The sequence below is a fragment of the Chelonoidis abingdonii genome, chromosome 11 (assembly GCF_003597395.2).
Source record: "Chelonoidis abingdonii isolate Lonesome George chromosome 11, CheloAbing_2.0, whole genome shotgun sequence".
NCBI lineage: Eukaryota > Metazoa > Chordata > Testudines > Testudinidae > Chelonoidis > Chelonoidis abingdonii.
In genome coordinates, this window is record NC_133779.1 from 45,394,691 (window position 1) to 45,411,158 (window position 16,468).

General features: G+C 61.7%; 1 protein-coding gene across 1 annotated transcript in view; it reads right to left on the reverse strand.

Annotated features, from left to right (window-relative positions):
• Positions 1–1,710: 1,710 nt before the first annotated feature.
• INTS3 (integrator complex subunit 3) overlaps positions 1,711–16,468 on the reverse strand; it is a 68,784-nt gene continuing 54,026 nt past the window's right edge. The window contains exons 23-30 of the mRNA XM_032793638.2: positions 15,096–15,171; positions 12,549–12,662; positions 12,081–12,129; positions 7,481–7,648; positions 4,691–4,791; positions 4,024–4,096; positions 3,503–3,659; positions 1,711–2,789 (exon numbers count right to left, since the gene is read on the reverse strand). Coding sequence (XP_032649529.1) covers positions 2,712–2,789; positions 3,503–3,659; positions 4,024–4,096; positions 4,691–4,791; positions 7,481–7,648; positions 12,081–12,129; positions 12,549–12,662; positions 15,096–15,171 — 816 coding nt within the window. The 3' untranslated portion in view covers positions 1,711–2,711. The remainder of the gene's footprint in view (positions 2,790–3,502; positions 3,660–4,023; positions 4,097–4,690; positions 4,792–7,480; positions 7,649–12,080; positions 12,130–12,548; positions 12,663–15,095; positions 15,172–16,468) is intronic.

The window sequence follows — 16,468 nt, forward strand, 5'->3', positions numbered from 1 at the left end:
ATTTAACCTCCCCCCGTTGCTTTAGCATCCCTCTGTGTTTGGCTGGGCAGGGACTCACCAAGGCATGGATGGGAGGGGACATGGCGCCCGGCGCTCACACCGAGGGGAGAAGATCCCCAACTGCGAGTCAGTGGAAAGGGGGCAATGTTTCCCCACTCACGCCCAGCCGGCCTGGGGGCTCCATGGCAAAGTGCAGGGTTCCCACAGATTTTCCTAATGGAACCATATGAAAAATCTCTGGATGGCTGCAGCGAGCTGCCCACGCCTGGGACTGCAGACCTGACTCCATGCTGCCGGGCTGGGCTCTGCCTCTTGGATCGGGGTGGCCAAGTAGCCCCAGTGGGAACCGGAGGGGTCACTGCGAGGGCACAGTGCCAGGCGCACACTGGGTGAGCTAGAGCAAGGCCCTGCACACATGGCCACCGTCAGCCCGGGTTGTGCGGTGCCCCCACCTTCTGACGCATCTACACCTCTCCGCTCCCAGATGCTTTCAAGCAGCTTATGCAGCCCCTCCCCAAGGCAGACACTGTGCAGAGGGCCATGGCCACCCCCCCATCCCCGCCCTGTCTGCCCAGGTCTAGGCTCCTGCCCTCTGAAGCTGATACCCGGGGGGACTCTGCAGGGAGAAGGGGGCTGGGAAGGTGAAAAAGCCCTTTGCCTTTCTGCACAGGGCCGACAAGCCGCAGCTCGCTCCTCCTTGGCGGGTGGGCGGGGGAGCTTTGGAGCAGGCAGCGCAGGGGTTTTTCCTGCTGCTTTCCCAACATCTGCTGCTCGAAGGAGAAATGCACATGGGACAGGCGCCAGGACTGCTGTGGCTTGGAGCTGAAGCCAGAAGAAATAGGGGAAAGGTTAGGCGGCTTCCACAGCTGGAAACAGCATGAGCAGCCCAGAGCCAGTGGCAGCCCGGGCTGGGCCCTGATCACAGGGACGGGCCTAAGAACCACCCCAGAACAGGCCAGTTGTGTTCCCTCCCTGCCCCACGGCCCAGAGTCTCCTCATACTCAGGCCCATCACTGCCCCACTGCCCCCCATGGCCGGCCAGTCCCTGCCCAGCCCACACCGGGAAGGGGCTGGCTCATCCTGAGCAGCCTGGCTGGGCAGTGCTGGCCCATGAGCATAGTGACAGCAGGGCTAACAACGAGCTATGGCCAGTGGCCTGCTGAGAGGCTTCTACGGGCCACAGGGAGCTCTGCCCTGGCCGATCCTGGCACCATTTCTACACCGTGTGCCACTGCAGCAGCCTGTCCCTGTGCATTTCAAACCCAGGCAGCAGTGGCAGGGGGTAAGTGCAGGACACTGGGAGCCGGGACTCCTAGGTTCTCTCCCCTGCCCTGGGAGGGGAGTGGGGTCTAGTGGTTAGTGCAGGGGGCTGGGAGCCAGGATGACTGTTCTGTTCCCAGCTCTGGCACGGCCTCTCCGCGTGACCTTGGGCACGCCTCCGTGTGTTTCCCAGCGAGGACAATACTCGCCTGGTTTCAGGGGCCGGGTCTGCAAGGCAGCAGGAAGTGGCTGCTCTGCAGGGGAGAGGGGGGCAGTTGACTGACCACAGGAACCACCAAAGCTTTGGAGGGCAGAAGAGAGCCATTCACTTGAAAGATGGGCCAATGGGGTCTCCCCAGACCCAGCCAGAGGCAGACGATGCCCATCCCTGCGCCAGCCACTCTGCCTCGCCCAGGCGCACACACCATCAGGCAAGACAGGCACTTTGTAAAAAACATTTGAGTTTTATTTTAGTTTTAAAAACACTTTAAAAGGCAAATCTCTCTGGGGAAAGAGCTTTGGATCTTCAGCCTTGCGTCCGGGCTGCCTGCCTGTGAACAGTTCTGCCAAGCAGGTGTCTTCTGCACCGGTGCGGCCCATTCGGGTCGGGTTTGGGCTCTGCTCCTCCTCCCAGCCTGGTGGGCTTGGCTCGGAGGGAAGAGATTGGGGGACAGGGCTGCTCATGGGGTTTGGCTCTTTTCGGACTCCCAGCCCCAGCTCGTCCCGCTAGCAGCGAATGGGCTCCGGGTGCTGCTCTCTACCCCGCTGGCTGGGCTTTCCTGGGCAGTGTCCGCTCCATGGCAGAAGCTAAAGGCTGCTGCGGGGCCAAGGCTCTGGATTGTGGTGAAAATCACAGGTGGGAACTAAGCCAGCATGGCCAGGGAAGGGTGGGCAGCTGCCCCAGGCCATAGGCTGCCCTGGCACAGGTAAGCCTGGGGGGTTTCCTGCTGGTCTGCTAGGCTGCCCCATCCTGGAAGTGTCTCGGAGCAGCAAGCCAGTTCTCACTATTTATTTACATTTCTTATATGAAAATAGGAGGCCTTTGCTCTGCAGCCTGTCTGGTTTCCTGTCCAGCCCCCAGCACACAGGGGCCTGGCACACCTGCTGCTGAAGTCTCCCCGGCTGCCCCCTCTCTCGGGGACTCGGGGCGGTGCCCTCGGCCTGGCACCCAGATGCCACGGAAAGAGGCGCTCACTCCAGCCAGTCACCCCACAATTCCGTTAGAAAGGGACTCGGACGTCAGCCCGGTGGGGCCGGGTGGCAGCGCGGTGCCGCTGGCAGGAGGCTGAGTCACGTGGTGGGTGCAGCCACAGACAGACAGCTTGCGCCTCACTCGCTCCCAGCCTGGGTACCGCTTTGCCCAGCTGCTGCTGCTTTGCAGGGACTTCCAGAGCCACTGCTGCCACTTGCCACAGCGGGCCAGGGTGGAGCTGGGCATGGGGCCACGCCCCTCAGTCACTGTCCGAGCCCACAGCGGATGAGCCTTTCCGTTTCCGTTTGGTGGGTTTCGGCTTGGTGTCCTCTTCCTCCTGAAAGCGAGAGCAGGGGGCAGCCGTCATGGGCATTGCCAGGCGGGCAGAGCCCGGTGGGGTGGGGATCACAGGCAATGTCAGAGGGGATGGGGTACGGACGGCAGGGCCCAATTGGGGGTTGGCGGCTGTCATGGGCACTGCCAGGTGGACAAAGGGGCAGAGCCTGGTGAGGTGGGGATCACTGGCCATGTCGGGAGGCAGGCGTGGGCATGGCAGGGCCCGGTTGGGGGTTGGCAGCTGTCATGGACGCTGCCAGGCGGGCAGAGGGCCAGGGCCTGGTGGGGTGGGGATCACTGGCCATGTCGGGAGGCAGGCATGGGGACGGCAGGGCCCGGCTGGGGGCTGGCAGCTGTCATGGACACTGCCAGGCGGGCAGAGGGCCAGGGCCTGGTAGGGGTGGCCCTCTGTGGGTGCTGCTGGTGAGGCTGGGGTCAGTGGGATCCTTGCCCCACTGCACAGGGCTGTGGCAGAGCTGTGTGGGCGGCATGGCTGAGGGCAGTGCCCACCTGTCCCCACCAGAGGAAGAAGGTACAGGGCGGCAGGAGCCCCCTATCCCGGGGAAGAAGCCAGGAAGAGCACAGGAACCCCGCTGAGAGCTGCAGCCCTGCCTCAGAGCCCAGTGGGGCGAGGCCTCCTGGATGTGGCCAGACATCCATCGCTTCGTGGTACCGTGCCCCAGCTCCCTGGAGGGCCCCGGGGGTGGCACTCACCGAGGCGCTGCTGGAAGCAGACTCCTCCTCGTTGTTGGCTGGCTGGGCGGTGTTCTTCCGGCTGCGGGGGCTGGACAGCACGGCTTTCCTGCGGCTCTTCGGGGGCTTGCTGGAGGAGTCCTCGTACTCCTCAGCCAGGGAGAAGAGGTCACTGAACCTGGACCGAGAGCAAGCTGGGGGGGTCAGGCTCTAGGCACCCCCAGACCCAGCCCACAGCTGCACTACCTCTCCCTCCCCGTGTCTGCTCAGACCCCATGGGGCTGGACCTCCACCAGCCCAGTGCTGCCCCGGCTCTCCAGACACCCCCATCACCCCTGCCTACCCTGGGTGACAGCTGGGCGTAGCCCTGGACTGGGTGAAGCCGGGCGCAGGCTGGTTCCTGCCTGGCTACATGAGGAGGCCTGGGCTGGAACATGCAGCTCCAAGCTTATTGCTGAATCCCGCGACCCAGTGCGCTCCTGGCACACCCCACTGAGTCACCCTGGGCCCAGCAAGTGGGTCGGTGACGTGTCTGCACTTACTTCATCTTGTGGGCTTCGTCGCAGCTGGCCTGGACGTGCTGCAGCGCCTGCAGGATTGGCGTTTGGCTGAAAACTGGCAGGCAAGGAGAGGAGAGGACAGTCAGAGCCCTACCCTGCCGGCCCCATTGCTGGCCAGTGGCACGATGCAAGCCCTTCTCCCTGGCTGAGTGCCACCCGCCAGGCTCCGTCCCATCTCTGCGCCTCGGTTCCCCACGTACAGTGCTGGGTAACTCCGTGGAGGAGGAAGGGGCCCAGCCCCATGGCACAGAATCCCAGCCCAGCGGGTGAAAGAAGGAAGTGCTCTTGTCCCAGGAGGCAGCACCGAGGGCAGAGCCTAGATGTTCTGCCCAGGCCTGTGGTCTGCTGGGCCCCTCCCAATCTCTGTTCATCCGAGCCAGGCTGGGGCCAGCGATTCCATGGCGGGAGAAGGGGAGGGCAGTGCCCCTCCAGCCATGAGGCTAAGAAAGGAGACCTCGCAGCACCCCTGCCCATCACCCCAGCAATGTGTCTGTACAGCACGCAGAACAACAGGGCCCCCGGACCCTGACGGCCAGATCCCATCCCAGGCACCCAGGAGCGACCATGCTGCCAACCTCTCCCAGCTCCGCCCACCAGTGGCCAGGCAGCCCCATCCGAGCCCCCCTCCTGCCGGGCACGACCCACGTACAGTTCTGTTTGGTGTTGGTCAGGTTGAGCCGGAGGTTGTCCAGGTGCTCCAGGATCTGCTCTAGTGTCAGCTGGGCCAGTTTGCTACTTGAACTGCGCAAGCTGAGGACAGGGCAAGGGAAGCAGAGTTAGTCCCTGGGGGGCCCCGGAACCACCCACTGTCCCAGAGCGCTGTGGGGATCCCCTTTCTGCCTGCCATTTGTAGCTGGGGCCCCTCCATTGCCAGGAAGCTGGCTCTGCAGGAAAGGACGGGCCATGGCAGAGCAAGCCTCCAGGGGCAGGCGTAGCACTGCGCCCCACCCCACCCCTACTCTCTTGGGGGGCACCAGGCTGCTCCCTGGCAGCTCAAATCCCAGGGTGCTGCAGAAGCCCCAAGGCAGGGAGGGAGGTGGGCTCAACACCTGGCATGAGATCGAGCCCAGAGCTTTGCCTGTGAAGCTGGGGCACCTGGAGGCTCTTCTGATCCCAACTTCATGCATCCCCAGAGGCCACTCCACCCAGCAAGCATGGAACCAACCCTGCACCTGGCGCGGCAGCAGCACCAGGCTGCGGGGAACGCGGTGTCCTCACAGTGCCAGGGCGCCGGGCATCAGCCACAGGGGGCAGCTGGCTAGAGAGCTCGTTAGCTTGGATTAGAATGGCCAACTTATTGGGCCCAGAAAAAATGAAGAGAACCCTGGTGGTCACCTATCAAATGCTTCTAATTAACGAGGGGAAATGGAACCAAGCAGATGGAGCTGGAGATTTCCACAGGAACCGCTTCTCGGGGGGAGGGGAATGGAGGTGGGGGGGCCTTGTCTTTTCACAGCCGTACAGCCCCTAGTCCAACAGGTCCCTGAGCGGGCGGCCTGGAGCCTCTGCGCTACAGAACCTGAACAAGGCACGAACAAGGGGAGAACTCTAGGCTGGCCACTGCAAAACTGGGAGCTTGTACCTCCCCACATTGCACAAACACCGTGCCATGGCCACGCCGCCAGATCCCCCCCAGAGCCGGGCCCTGGCCATGCCGCCAGATCCCCCCCCAGAGCTGGGCCCTGGCCGTGCAGCCAGGGGACCATGCCCAGCGCTGCAGGGAGCTGGCCCAGTCAGCGCTAGTGCTGCTTCAGGACACTAGATGTCCCTTGTGCTCCAGGCAGAGCAGCGCCCGCAGAGCCCTGGGAGGACAGCGGAGGGCCCTGTTCTCCCTCAACAGAGACACCCCCAAGCTGCCTCGTCAGGAGCTGGCCTGGACAAGGGGCTGTTTCCCCATTGCCTTGGCCCAGCTGCTCTGGTGGCCGTTGGGGGCCTTCTGCGAGCTGAGTTTCACGGTTCTCAGGCCCTGGGCCAAGCGGCTGCTCTCAGCCTGCCTGAGACATGGAGACAGAGCTCCCATCTGCCCTCGAGTGGGTCCCTCCCATGGGTGCTGCCAGCCTGCAGCATTTCTGTTAGCCAGCCCCTTTCTCCAGTGCTGGGCTTGGAGGACAGGAATCCCCAGAGCTCTTTGCCAGGCAGCTGGGGGTCCTGGGTCCCCACCCCGTGCCCAGCTCAGTGGGGCTGCAGGCCACGGCGGTGACGTGTCAGTTACACATGCATGCGGCACAGCCCCTTTGTCGCCCTGGCATAGGAAACACCAGCACGGCTCAGCACATGCTGCTGGCAAGCCCAGCACGCCGGGACACGGGGCACGGGAGAGGCAGCTGCAGGGCCCGGCGCCTGCGTCGTTCTGCGGGGAGCGTGGGCCAGTGCAGGCTGCTGCCAATGCACACGAGCCTCGTCCCATCCTCACTTGGATGGGCTGGAGCATCTCACCGGATTGCCGACCTCAGGCTGGGTTCTAACTGCAGAGCTTCCCCCCAGAGCCCACCCCAGCACCTCAGTCCTGACATGCTGTGCCGAAGTGGGAATGTTCCTGCTGTGTCTGTGAATGCTGAGTGGGGAGTGTTGACCTGGGAAGGTTGCAGGGGAGTTGTTCTGGGAGGGCCTTGGGGAAGGGAGGATACCTGAGCATGTAACCTGAGAACCAGGAGGGGGGTTGAAGGCCAGGTGACACCTCTGCCCGGGGCATTGAACAAAGGACAAAGGCTGTGGGAGGAGCCAGGGGAAGGCTGAGTGAGAGGCTGGAGGGAGTTTTCAGTTTGGAGCTGGCTGGAAAGAGGGAGGGGTGCCCCGACGAAGGGGGCTGTGGCCTCCCTGGGGCCCCAGATGGACCTAACTAAAGGGGGTCCTGTTGTCTGAACCGCCAAGGCCTGTCTTGGACTGTGTTCCTGTCATCTAAATAAACCTTCTGTTTTACTGGCTGGCTGAGTGTCCTGGTGAATCGCAGGAAGCTGGGGGTGCAGGGCCTGATCTCCCCCACACTCCGTGACACTTGCCCCCCCCCCCCCACACCCAGTCCTGGACCCCCAACAAGCCCTGACACTCCCAACCCCACCTGTGCACCTCAGCCCTGACCTGCAGCGCCCCCAGACAGTCCAGGGTCAGGCACAAACTGATCTCCACCATGTGGTTGTTTTTGGTGACAACAAATATTCTCAAAGGACCGAGATCAACCAGCTCATTCCACCCAGGCCTGCACTAGGCAGCCTGAACCATGGTGTCCAGCAGCAAGAGCCTGGTGCGTTCACTCCCTGCGCAGTGCCAGGCCCCCGGCCTCTCAACCCCGAGGGTGGCCTCTTGCCAGAGTTACAGCACTTTCTGTGCAGGGAGTGTGGGGGATGTCTCCTCACCCAAAACAAGCATCCTCGGCCACCTGCCCAGGCCATAGGCTCCCTGAGGAGGGAGCTGTGGGAGAAGGGGGCCCCCATCCCCTCACCTCTGGCGTTTCCGTGGCAGGCTGTTGTTCTTAATCAGCAGGGATTTGATGTGCTCCGCCAGCAGGTCGTCGTGTTTGATGCACCAGTGCCGCAGGATGCTGGTGGTGAACTGGTCGTCCGGATGGCAAGGCCGGCTCAGCACCATCTTCACCATTTCCTCGCTGGGCCTGCCGCAGGAAGGGAAAGGGGGGTGAAGGAAAAGCCTCAACACATCCAATCCCACTTCTTCCACCATGAGTGAGACGCAGCAGGCACCCGACTCCCCTTGCCCATCACCATTGCTAGTTCCCTAGCCAGAAAGACAGGATTCGGCAGAAACCACGGCGTGGCCCTCTGGCTCCGAAGTCCCAGGGCTCGCAAGTGATGAGGCTGCCTCGCTCAGCTCTGGCTCCAGGACCTCCAGTGGGGTGGGGACCAGGTGCACTAGATACAAAGCTGCGTGGCAGGGAGCTCATCCAGCCCTTTCCTGAGATACGGAAGAGACCAGCCCCCATGGAGCAGCCTGGCACGTTCCCAGAGTCCCTGCGCCAGCCGCCCGTGCCGGCTTTGCTGCAACCCACTCTTCACTGCTGCTCCTGTGCATTCTGGCACTGTGGGCCTGGGCTAATTCCATTTAGAGCCGAGATCAGATTAGCCAGCTCCAAGTGCAGCATTAATGAATAGAAATAAATCGCTCTTCACTCAGCCATGGGAGGTGAGCAGAGCAGGCAGAGATCAGTGTCTAGGCCGGGCTACTAGTGTGCTGTGTGGGAGGCAGACGATGGTGGCTCTCTGGCTCTCAAAGGTGCCCAGTGCCAGAAACGGCCCAGGAGGGCTCAGCCAGCACTGGCCTGGGAGAACATCAGCGCTGCTGGTGCCTTGGGTGGTTCTTTTCTGGAGCAAAGAGGAGCATCTGGCTGCTGGTGGGGTGGCTCTGGAGGAGGTGTGACGAAATGGGAACGTTCTTGCTGTGTTCTGTGAATGCTGAGTGGGGAGTATTGACCTGGGAAGGTTGCAGTGGAGTTGGAACGGCCTGCACTGGGGAAGGGAGATACCTGAGCATGTAACCTGAGAACCCAGGAGAGGGGTTGGAGGCCAAGTGACACCTTTGCCCAGGAAACTGGATAAAGGCTGGGGGAGGAGCTGGGGGGAGGCTGAGTGAGGGGCTGGAGGAAGTTTCAGTTTGACTCTGGCTGGAAATGGAGAGGAGTTCCCCACGGCTTCGGCTTCCCAACGGGGCTGTGGCCTCCCTTGGGCCCCAGATGGGCCTAACTGATGGAGTCCTGTTGTCTGTACCCACAAGGCCTGTCTTGGACTGTGTTTCTGTTGTCTAAATAAACCTTCTGTTTTACTGGCTGGCTGAGAGTCCTGGTGGATTGCAGGAAGCTGGGGGTGCAGGGCCTAGACTCCCCCACCCTCCATGACAGAGGCATCCACTCAAGTTAGTCACTAAGAATCCTAGGGGTCTTTGTTAAGCGTCCTGGCAAATTTCAACTCTAGGTAATTACCTCACAGCTGCCTCCTTCCTCCCCAGAAGTGGCTGCCTTGCAGTGGTGGTGCATGAAGCCTGCACAGTGTTTTTGGGACAAGATGTGCTACAGGGGACGGTGCCATTCTGCATTTTGCTCAGCGGATGTCTCCTGCCCAGTGAAACCTTCCCGGGCACCCCCTGGGTTGGAGTCCCACAGCAAGCCGGCGTACTGACCCTCCCCTAGCTAGCTGGTGTCAGGGAGTTTCTGCCACCACTTGTCATTTCCAGCAAGCTGTTCTGATCCAGCACGTTGGCACAGCCCGCCCGCTGAGAACAGTGCCCACCTGCTCACTCCCGGCCAGGCTGGGGAGTGAGCCACATGGCCTTTCAGAGGACAGTGTCATTTACCCCCTCAACTCCTGGCAGGGAGGAAATTATCACTGTCCCCATTTTACAGATGGGCAAGCGGAGGCGTGCGGCAAAGTGACACTCTAGGGTCACACTGCAGGTCAGCTCTGAGCCAGGACCTGACTCCAGGCCCCCTGCTCAGTGCCAGACATGCTCAGCCCTAGCTGTGGCGTGCCTTGTCCTCAGCCCTCCAGAAGAGACACTGCGAGCAGGATGAGCCTTACCAGACAGCAGGTCTGGTGCCAAGTAGGTGCCAGCTCCAGTGACACAGGAAGGGAGGAGATGGGTCCTGGCTGGTGGAGGCCAGGATACCAATCAAGCTAAGCTTCCAACCTTCGCTGCATGCCCCAGGCCAGCCCCAGTAGCCCCCTGCTCAGGTGATGACAGCATGGCAGGAACCTCTAACCCCCAGCCCCTCTGTGGGCACAGCACAGGTAACCTTGGTGCCCCCTCCCTTTGGAGAGCGCCTCTCCCTGGTCCCGCCCGAGTCTCCCTGACCCGCCAAGCTGCCGCAGAACTGAAGGGCAGGGAGTGGGCAGCTTGGCTGGCACTAGGGTTGGGTCAGTCCCACGAGCTCCACAGCCCCAAGATGAAGGGTGCCCGGCAGCAAGGATCACTAGTAAAACCAGGAGCCCCAAGGAGTGGGCAGTGGCTTTCGCACTACCCATCCAGGTCCTCCAGTGTTAGCACCGCGCCGATTGCACAGGAAACTGAAAGCCATCTCGGGGGGTGGGGGTGCCCCTTGAGAAGCAGGCGAGAGGAATGTGATAATGCTTCCCCCGGGCTGGCCAGAATCACATTGCCAATTACTGCTGAGCAAGGGGGAGGGGACGCAGGCCAGAGAGGGGGCCTCTGCCCCCAGATAAAGCTGCTGCTGCCTCCACCTCCTCTGTGGCATCCTGGGCCCAAGGCGGGGGTGTGGAGCGCTGAATGGGCATGCATGGCACATGAAATATGGTTTTAATTCCCCTTCCTAAGCTGCCGTATCTGAGCAGGGGCTTACTGAAGGCGGGAGGCGCTCCGAGCTCCCCTAACGCATCAGCAATAATCGCATGGCTGTTTGCCTTCCCACACAGAGGAGACTGGGGACAAGTGTCAGATCAAATCCCCGACAAGAGAGAGCTGGGGGTGGAAAGCCCAAGGGCCCTTTCAGGAGCAGCCCCGCAGCTTGGCCTGGGATCAGTCTCCAAGGGGCAGCCGATCCCCGTGAAGCCCAGCCTGCAGCACCCCAGCGATTCCAGCTCTGGCAATATACAGAGCTCTCCTGAGAGAGGTCACTCCGACCTGTTGGGAGCCTCTCTGGAGCACTCCCTGCACATCAGCCATGCAGGCGGGGCTCTGACGGGAAGGAAGGGCCGGACCCCAACCCCAGCTGTGCCCTAGCTCAGGCGTTGAGGGCAGAAGGTAACCCCTCTCCCGCATGGCGCCAGCTGGGATACTGGGACACGGTACCTCAGCCCAATGCCAACTAAACTGACCAGAACTCCCCAGTGGCCAGCAACCGCCCCCACCCCGGGCAGACAGGCTGGCCCCAGGAAGCCTTCCTTTTGTTAATCCTTCCTGCCTGGGGTCTCAAGCAATCAAACTGAAGGTGTCTGGTGCTTAGCAGGGTCAGGGCCTGGGAGCCAGGACTCCAGGGTTCAAGTCCCAGCTGTGCTGCCAACTCGACCCTGGGCAAAGTCTCTGCCCCTCTCCGGGCCTCAGTTTCCCCTCTGCAAATGGGAAGAATATCCACTCAGAGGTGCTGTGAAGAGTAACAAGCGGGGAGCCTGGGGGCTGCTGAAGAGCCAGGGGGTTTTCTGTAATTCGCAGGCAGAGATCAGACCAATGGTGCAGCTCGGAGAGGCCAAAGAGGGGAATTCAGGGAGGGAGGGACAGGATCTGTTCTCCCATCTCCCTCCCTAGACAGGGCAGCACACAACATGCAGCCTCACTCACTGCCCACAAGGGCCAGGACACGCCTGCAGCCCTTGCTCGGACCCTGCCTGGCCTTGCAAAGCCTGTGACTGGAACTTTTAACATGTTAAGAGCAAGGTTTTTCAGGACCACCTTAAAGACGCGAGAAGGCAGCAGCTCCTGTGCTGATCAAATCTGGATTGATTAGAGCCAAGCCACAGGGGAGCGATCGCTTCGGTGGCGCTCTGCTCCTTGGAGCATTGGGAGTGGAGCTGCCATGTGCTGGAGAAATTAAATGTTCTATCTGTCGCCGTCGTTCCTCGCACTCTGATTAACAAGCGAGAGGAGCAGTGCTCCCGGCGGCTCCATGGAGCGGGTACTGCCTGTTACTCCAGCCCAGCTCAGGGACCAAGCGCATTGAGGCAGGGGATGAGAAGGAACCCTCCAATGCTTCTCTTAAGGGTCATGCCGATGCGAAGGAAAGGGGCGCGCTCACAATTCCCTGCCCTTGGCTGCTGCTGCAACCCGGTGTCGACTCACCGTTCCCAGAGCAGAACATGGGAAACCCCACGGGCAGGACTCAACGCATGTGGTCCCAGCAAGCAGCCCCATGAGCCCTCTGCACAGGCCCTGATCCTGCAGCAAACTGCACGTGGGCAGGGCCCCCTGGTGTCCCCTGCCTGCTGCTCCTGGGGCCACGTAATGCCTGGCCCTGCCCAGCATTAGCCAAGAGAGGCCGCCCTGCTCTCCTTTGGGAACCCCTGCCCTCTGCAGTTCAAAGGGCCAGCAAAGTACCCCCCCTGGCACAGCACGCTCATACCACCCCTCCCCCACTGCATACGTACTTCTCTCTCCTCAGCTGCAGCAGCAAACAGGACAGTGCCTCTGGGTGCTCTGCAAAGGAAACCAAAGGGGCTTAGTTTATTCCCGACAGCTGGGACCCCCAGTGACTGCTGAGGGGCTCAGAGCCCTTAGCTGCAGGTATCTGAGCAGACATGCCCACAGTTCCTGTCACCCGTCCCCAGGCCCCTCGTGGTGTCTGCCCACGCAGCCTGGTCCACGCTCCCTGACCCTACCAGTGACACACAGCCCCTGCCAGGGGGCGGCAGCAGCCGCTGGGCGTGTAATTCTTGGCCTGGGGCAAAGCTGAGTCTTGTGCAGAGCTCCTGGGGGCTGCACGCTTCCTCTCCCTGCATATGCGCACACACTGCCGGGCAGCAGAACCGGCTGGGCAGACTCAGCAGGGATTGGACCCCTGAGATTGTGCTGTGTGTGTGTCTGACATGTGGGGCGCAGGCTGCCTGCCGGCTCACCTTTGTACTTGAGGTGCTGCAGGATGGGGATGATGGTCTCCAGGGGGATGTTGTGTGCCAGGAAGAGCTGCCAGGTGCAGTACTGCTCAAACGTTTCCCAGTCCAGGCTCTGAACTAGAGGGGAAAGCAGAGCGCTTGTTAGGGGAAAGGGCGCTGCCCCTAGGCGGGGGAGACAGCTCCAGCAGGAGGCAGGGGCCTAGGACAAGCGTAAGCCGGGGGCAGAGATGTGACTGAGGAGGCTGCATGCTGCAGGGAGGTCTTGCAGAAGGAGCGTGAGTGGTGTCTGTGCCACGCCCTGGCAGAGAGATCCAGGATGCCAGCAGTCAAGCAGAGTCTGGGCATTCTGTGCTGGCTTGAACACCGGGTGCTGGCATGTGGGTCCTCGAGCAGTTTTGAACAGCTCAAAGCCCCAGGGTCTCAGAGGGAGGGAATGAGCTTAGAGCATTGCTTGGAGCCTTCCGTTCAGAGCCAGGGCTGGAGCTAAACGGACCAGAGCAGTGGGAGAGACTCCTCACCAGGCACTTGCTGGGGGAACCGCTTATCCCTTCAGCGTCCCAGGCTGGACACTGGGCACTACGGCTCTGCATGCACCCCCAGCCGAGCGCCTGAGGGCCCGGTGACGGTGCAGGCCGCAGACAAGCCAGGAGACTGGCCTGTGCCGTGCAATGATCTGCCCACTGGCTGCGAGCTGGGGCGATGCTCCAGCCCTGGCAATCTGAAATCCAGAGGGGTGTTTTTCTGAGCGTTCTGCTTCAGGGTGCCCAGGAGTTCAGTCAGGGCAGTCCCCCGGCCTGTGCAGTGCACACAGCTCAGAGTGGATAAGCACAGTGTTCCTGCTGGCCTACGGGTCCTACAGCAAACACAGGAAGAGCCCAGACCCCAGTCCCCTGGTTTCACAGGAGCAGCCTCGACGTGCAGGTCAGATCACAGGGCCACCTCTGACCATCTCCCACCATCTGTCAGCCTGACGGAGTTTTGACAGCTGCTGTTACATACCACAATTAGGAGCTTATCAGCTGCTAACATCACAGGGGGCAGACGGCTGCGAACAGGGTGAGTCGGGTCCAGGACACTCGGAGCACTGGCCTGCGTCTCTGAAGGGACAGGCTGAGCCCCCTAGAAACCCTGCAGCTGGGCGCGCATGTGGGGATGGCAGAACTAGTGGAGGGGTTTTCTTTTCCTCTGTTCTCCCTGACATTGCCCTGAAAGGCTCTGTCAGCCCGTCGCAGGGAGAGAGAGACTGAACCATGCCCGTTGCTCATAGCCCAGGCCTTTGATAGAGTGCCAAGCCCAGTACTAACCACCTGCCCTGAGCTGCTCAGCGTCTCCGGATTCCCTTGGGGCTCGCCAAGCACTCTGTCTCAAGCCTGGTTAAACCCATCAGCTCTGCTCACAGCTTAGATCCAAGCAAACAACTAATCTCACAGGCCTGCTTGGGGCAGTGATCCTTTAAGCAGTGCCACTAAGATGACATGGATCAGAGGAGGAAACACCAATCTCCAGGCAACTGGTGCCACCGTCCCCGCCCTGAGAGCTGCCCCAGGTGCCAGGCTCCTGCACTGGCAGGCCACGCCGGGGCATCTCTTTATCAGCACCTTGTTATCTGCAGTGTTATAACAGACTGTACGACTTTTGCAGCGCAGAGGTGGGGGATATTTCCTCCCCCCACCCAGGGAACACCCCCATGGCTTTAGTCCAGCTCAACGAAGGCTCCCAGCATTGGCCGCCCATGGCCTCCAGCGGAGAAGGGGACTCAGCGCTGCCAGGGCTGTGGCTTTTGCGAGTAGCAGGAGCATGTCAATCCAGCGACCTGCAGGGAGCACTGGACACCGGTAGCAGCACCACCCACGAGGGTCTGGCAGCGCCAAGGGAGAAAGCTGCCCCCTCCTTGGCCCCAAGAGCACGGCACGGCCAGCCACGTCTCCATTACACACTGTTGAGTGGTGGATGATTTACAGGCTCCTCCTGGCAGGTGCTTGAGAAACAACAGCACCACCTGCCCGTGCACAGGACACCCTTCCCTGCCTGGCCGGGAGCAGAGCCTCAGGGCGTGCATTGCTGGGGCTGCTACCTAGGGAGCAGGGAGACGCCAGTGGAACTGCCCCAGCACGGTCCGAGCCCTGGCCAGCATCACCAGTCCGAAAGAGGCCCAGGAAAGCTCACCAGGCCAAAAGGTGCTGCCTGGTGCCCAGATACCACAGGGCTAGGCATGAGAGAGACGGTGTGTGGACTCACGATGCCCAGGGGGATGTCAACAGGGAAGGAGCCCCAGGCTGGCTCAGCTCCTGGGGGTCACAGGAAGGTGGCGAGAGGTTTTGCCAGCCCAGAGTCTAAAGCAGCTGGGAGAAGAGGTCTCTGTTCTGCCCACCTGGAGGCCAGAGTCCGCCGCACGAGACAAGCGGCTGCTGGTGACTGTTTAAGCTGCATCCGTGTTCACCTCCAAATACAGGCACCCTATCTCATCCCCCGACCCCCACATGGCCACGCCCATCTCCCCCCCATACGGCCACGCCCACCTCCACCTGGGTGAGGGGGATTCCTACTCACTCAGGATGTTGAGCACTGAATCTTTTCGGAACATCACCAGGTTCCCCATCATGACGTGACACACCAGCTCCTGCAGCTGGAAAGCAGAGCACAGTGGGATGAGTGCAGGAAGGCCGGGAGCTGGAGGGGGTGTGTGTCAAAGAGCCAGAGTGCGGGGCGTGGGGGGCAGGCCAGCATGACATTAACCCCTGAGTGCTGGGATTTCCCGCCAGCAGCAGGCGGTGCTCACCCCGGGCAGGCTCAGCCAGCACTCACACAGCACGGAGGAGATGAGTCTGGAGAGCCCAGGCGGCAGAGGAGCTGCAATCCCAGCATGGCCCGTCTGGCACACACAAGTGGCCCCCCAGCGAAAACAGGGATCGGGGTGAGTGCGGCGGAAACCTTTGCAAGAGCAGGTGGCTCATAAATCAGAGCCGTTCTAGACAGCTCCAGGGGTTCACACCTCAACCCCAAACGGTGCAGTGCTTGTTGCACAGTACAGGGCAGATACCAGCAGGCCGGACTGGGGTGAGGGGGACCAGCAGCTGGGGGAGGGAATGAGACCCATGGCTGGACCCCAGGGCACAGCAGGAATCACTCACACGTCGTTCCCACTGGCAAGGGCTGGGTTGCTGCTAGGAGCAGAGCCCTCCAGCCCAGCACGAGGGGCCACACGGACCCCGCCCCTTTTGTCTGCAGCAGGGATCTGGGGGAACACTTGCCCCCAAGCAGATGGGCAGAGCTTGGCCACTGACAGTGGCTCACGCTCCAGTTGCAAGTCGCCCTTCCCTTAGCTCCATTCCCAGCGAGCTGCCAGCACGACGCCCTGGCTCCTTTCCCCCCCGCTCCCTGCTCACGCTGGGGCAAGAGCGTGGAGTCTCTTCCTACGCCTCATGCACTTGCCGCTGGAGCCCCTTCTCCCCACCCCCGACTCCCGCCCTATTGCTTGGGTCCGCGCAGCGGTCCAAGACAGCTGCTCTCCAAAGGCAAAAGGCTGCAGCTTATGAGGAGACACTGGCCCCTGCAGCTGGTCGCAGCCATGGCCCTAGGACTTCCTAGGAGAGCCAAGAGCACCCGTCTCTCCCAGCCTGCCCCTTGCTGTGCTCATGTCTGTCAGAGGCACCGCTCGCCTCTCGTCTGTCGTGTTACGAATCCCGTCGGCTTGGAGGTTTGCTCTGTGCTGAGTTCCGGGAGGGAGAGACCAGGACTCTGCCCTGCCTTTGCAGGCAGCAGGCAGGTTGGGCTGCCCAGGGACTGCAGGGAAACAGACGAAGCGAGCAGGGAAGAATAAGAGGAAGGGACAAACGAATCGACAAGGGAGAGGAGAGGAAATGTGACCGGCATGTGCTTGGAAACCTGGGCTGTGCTTCGTAGACAGCGATGGAGCCCATGAG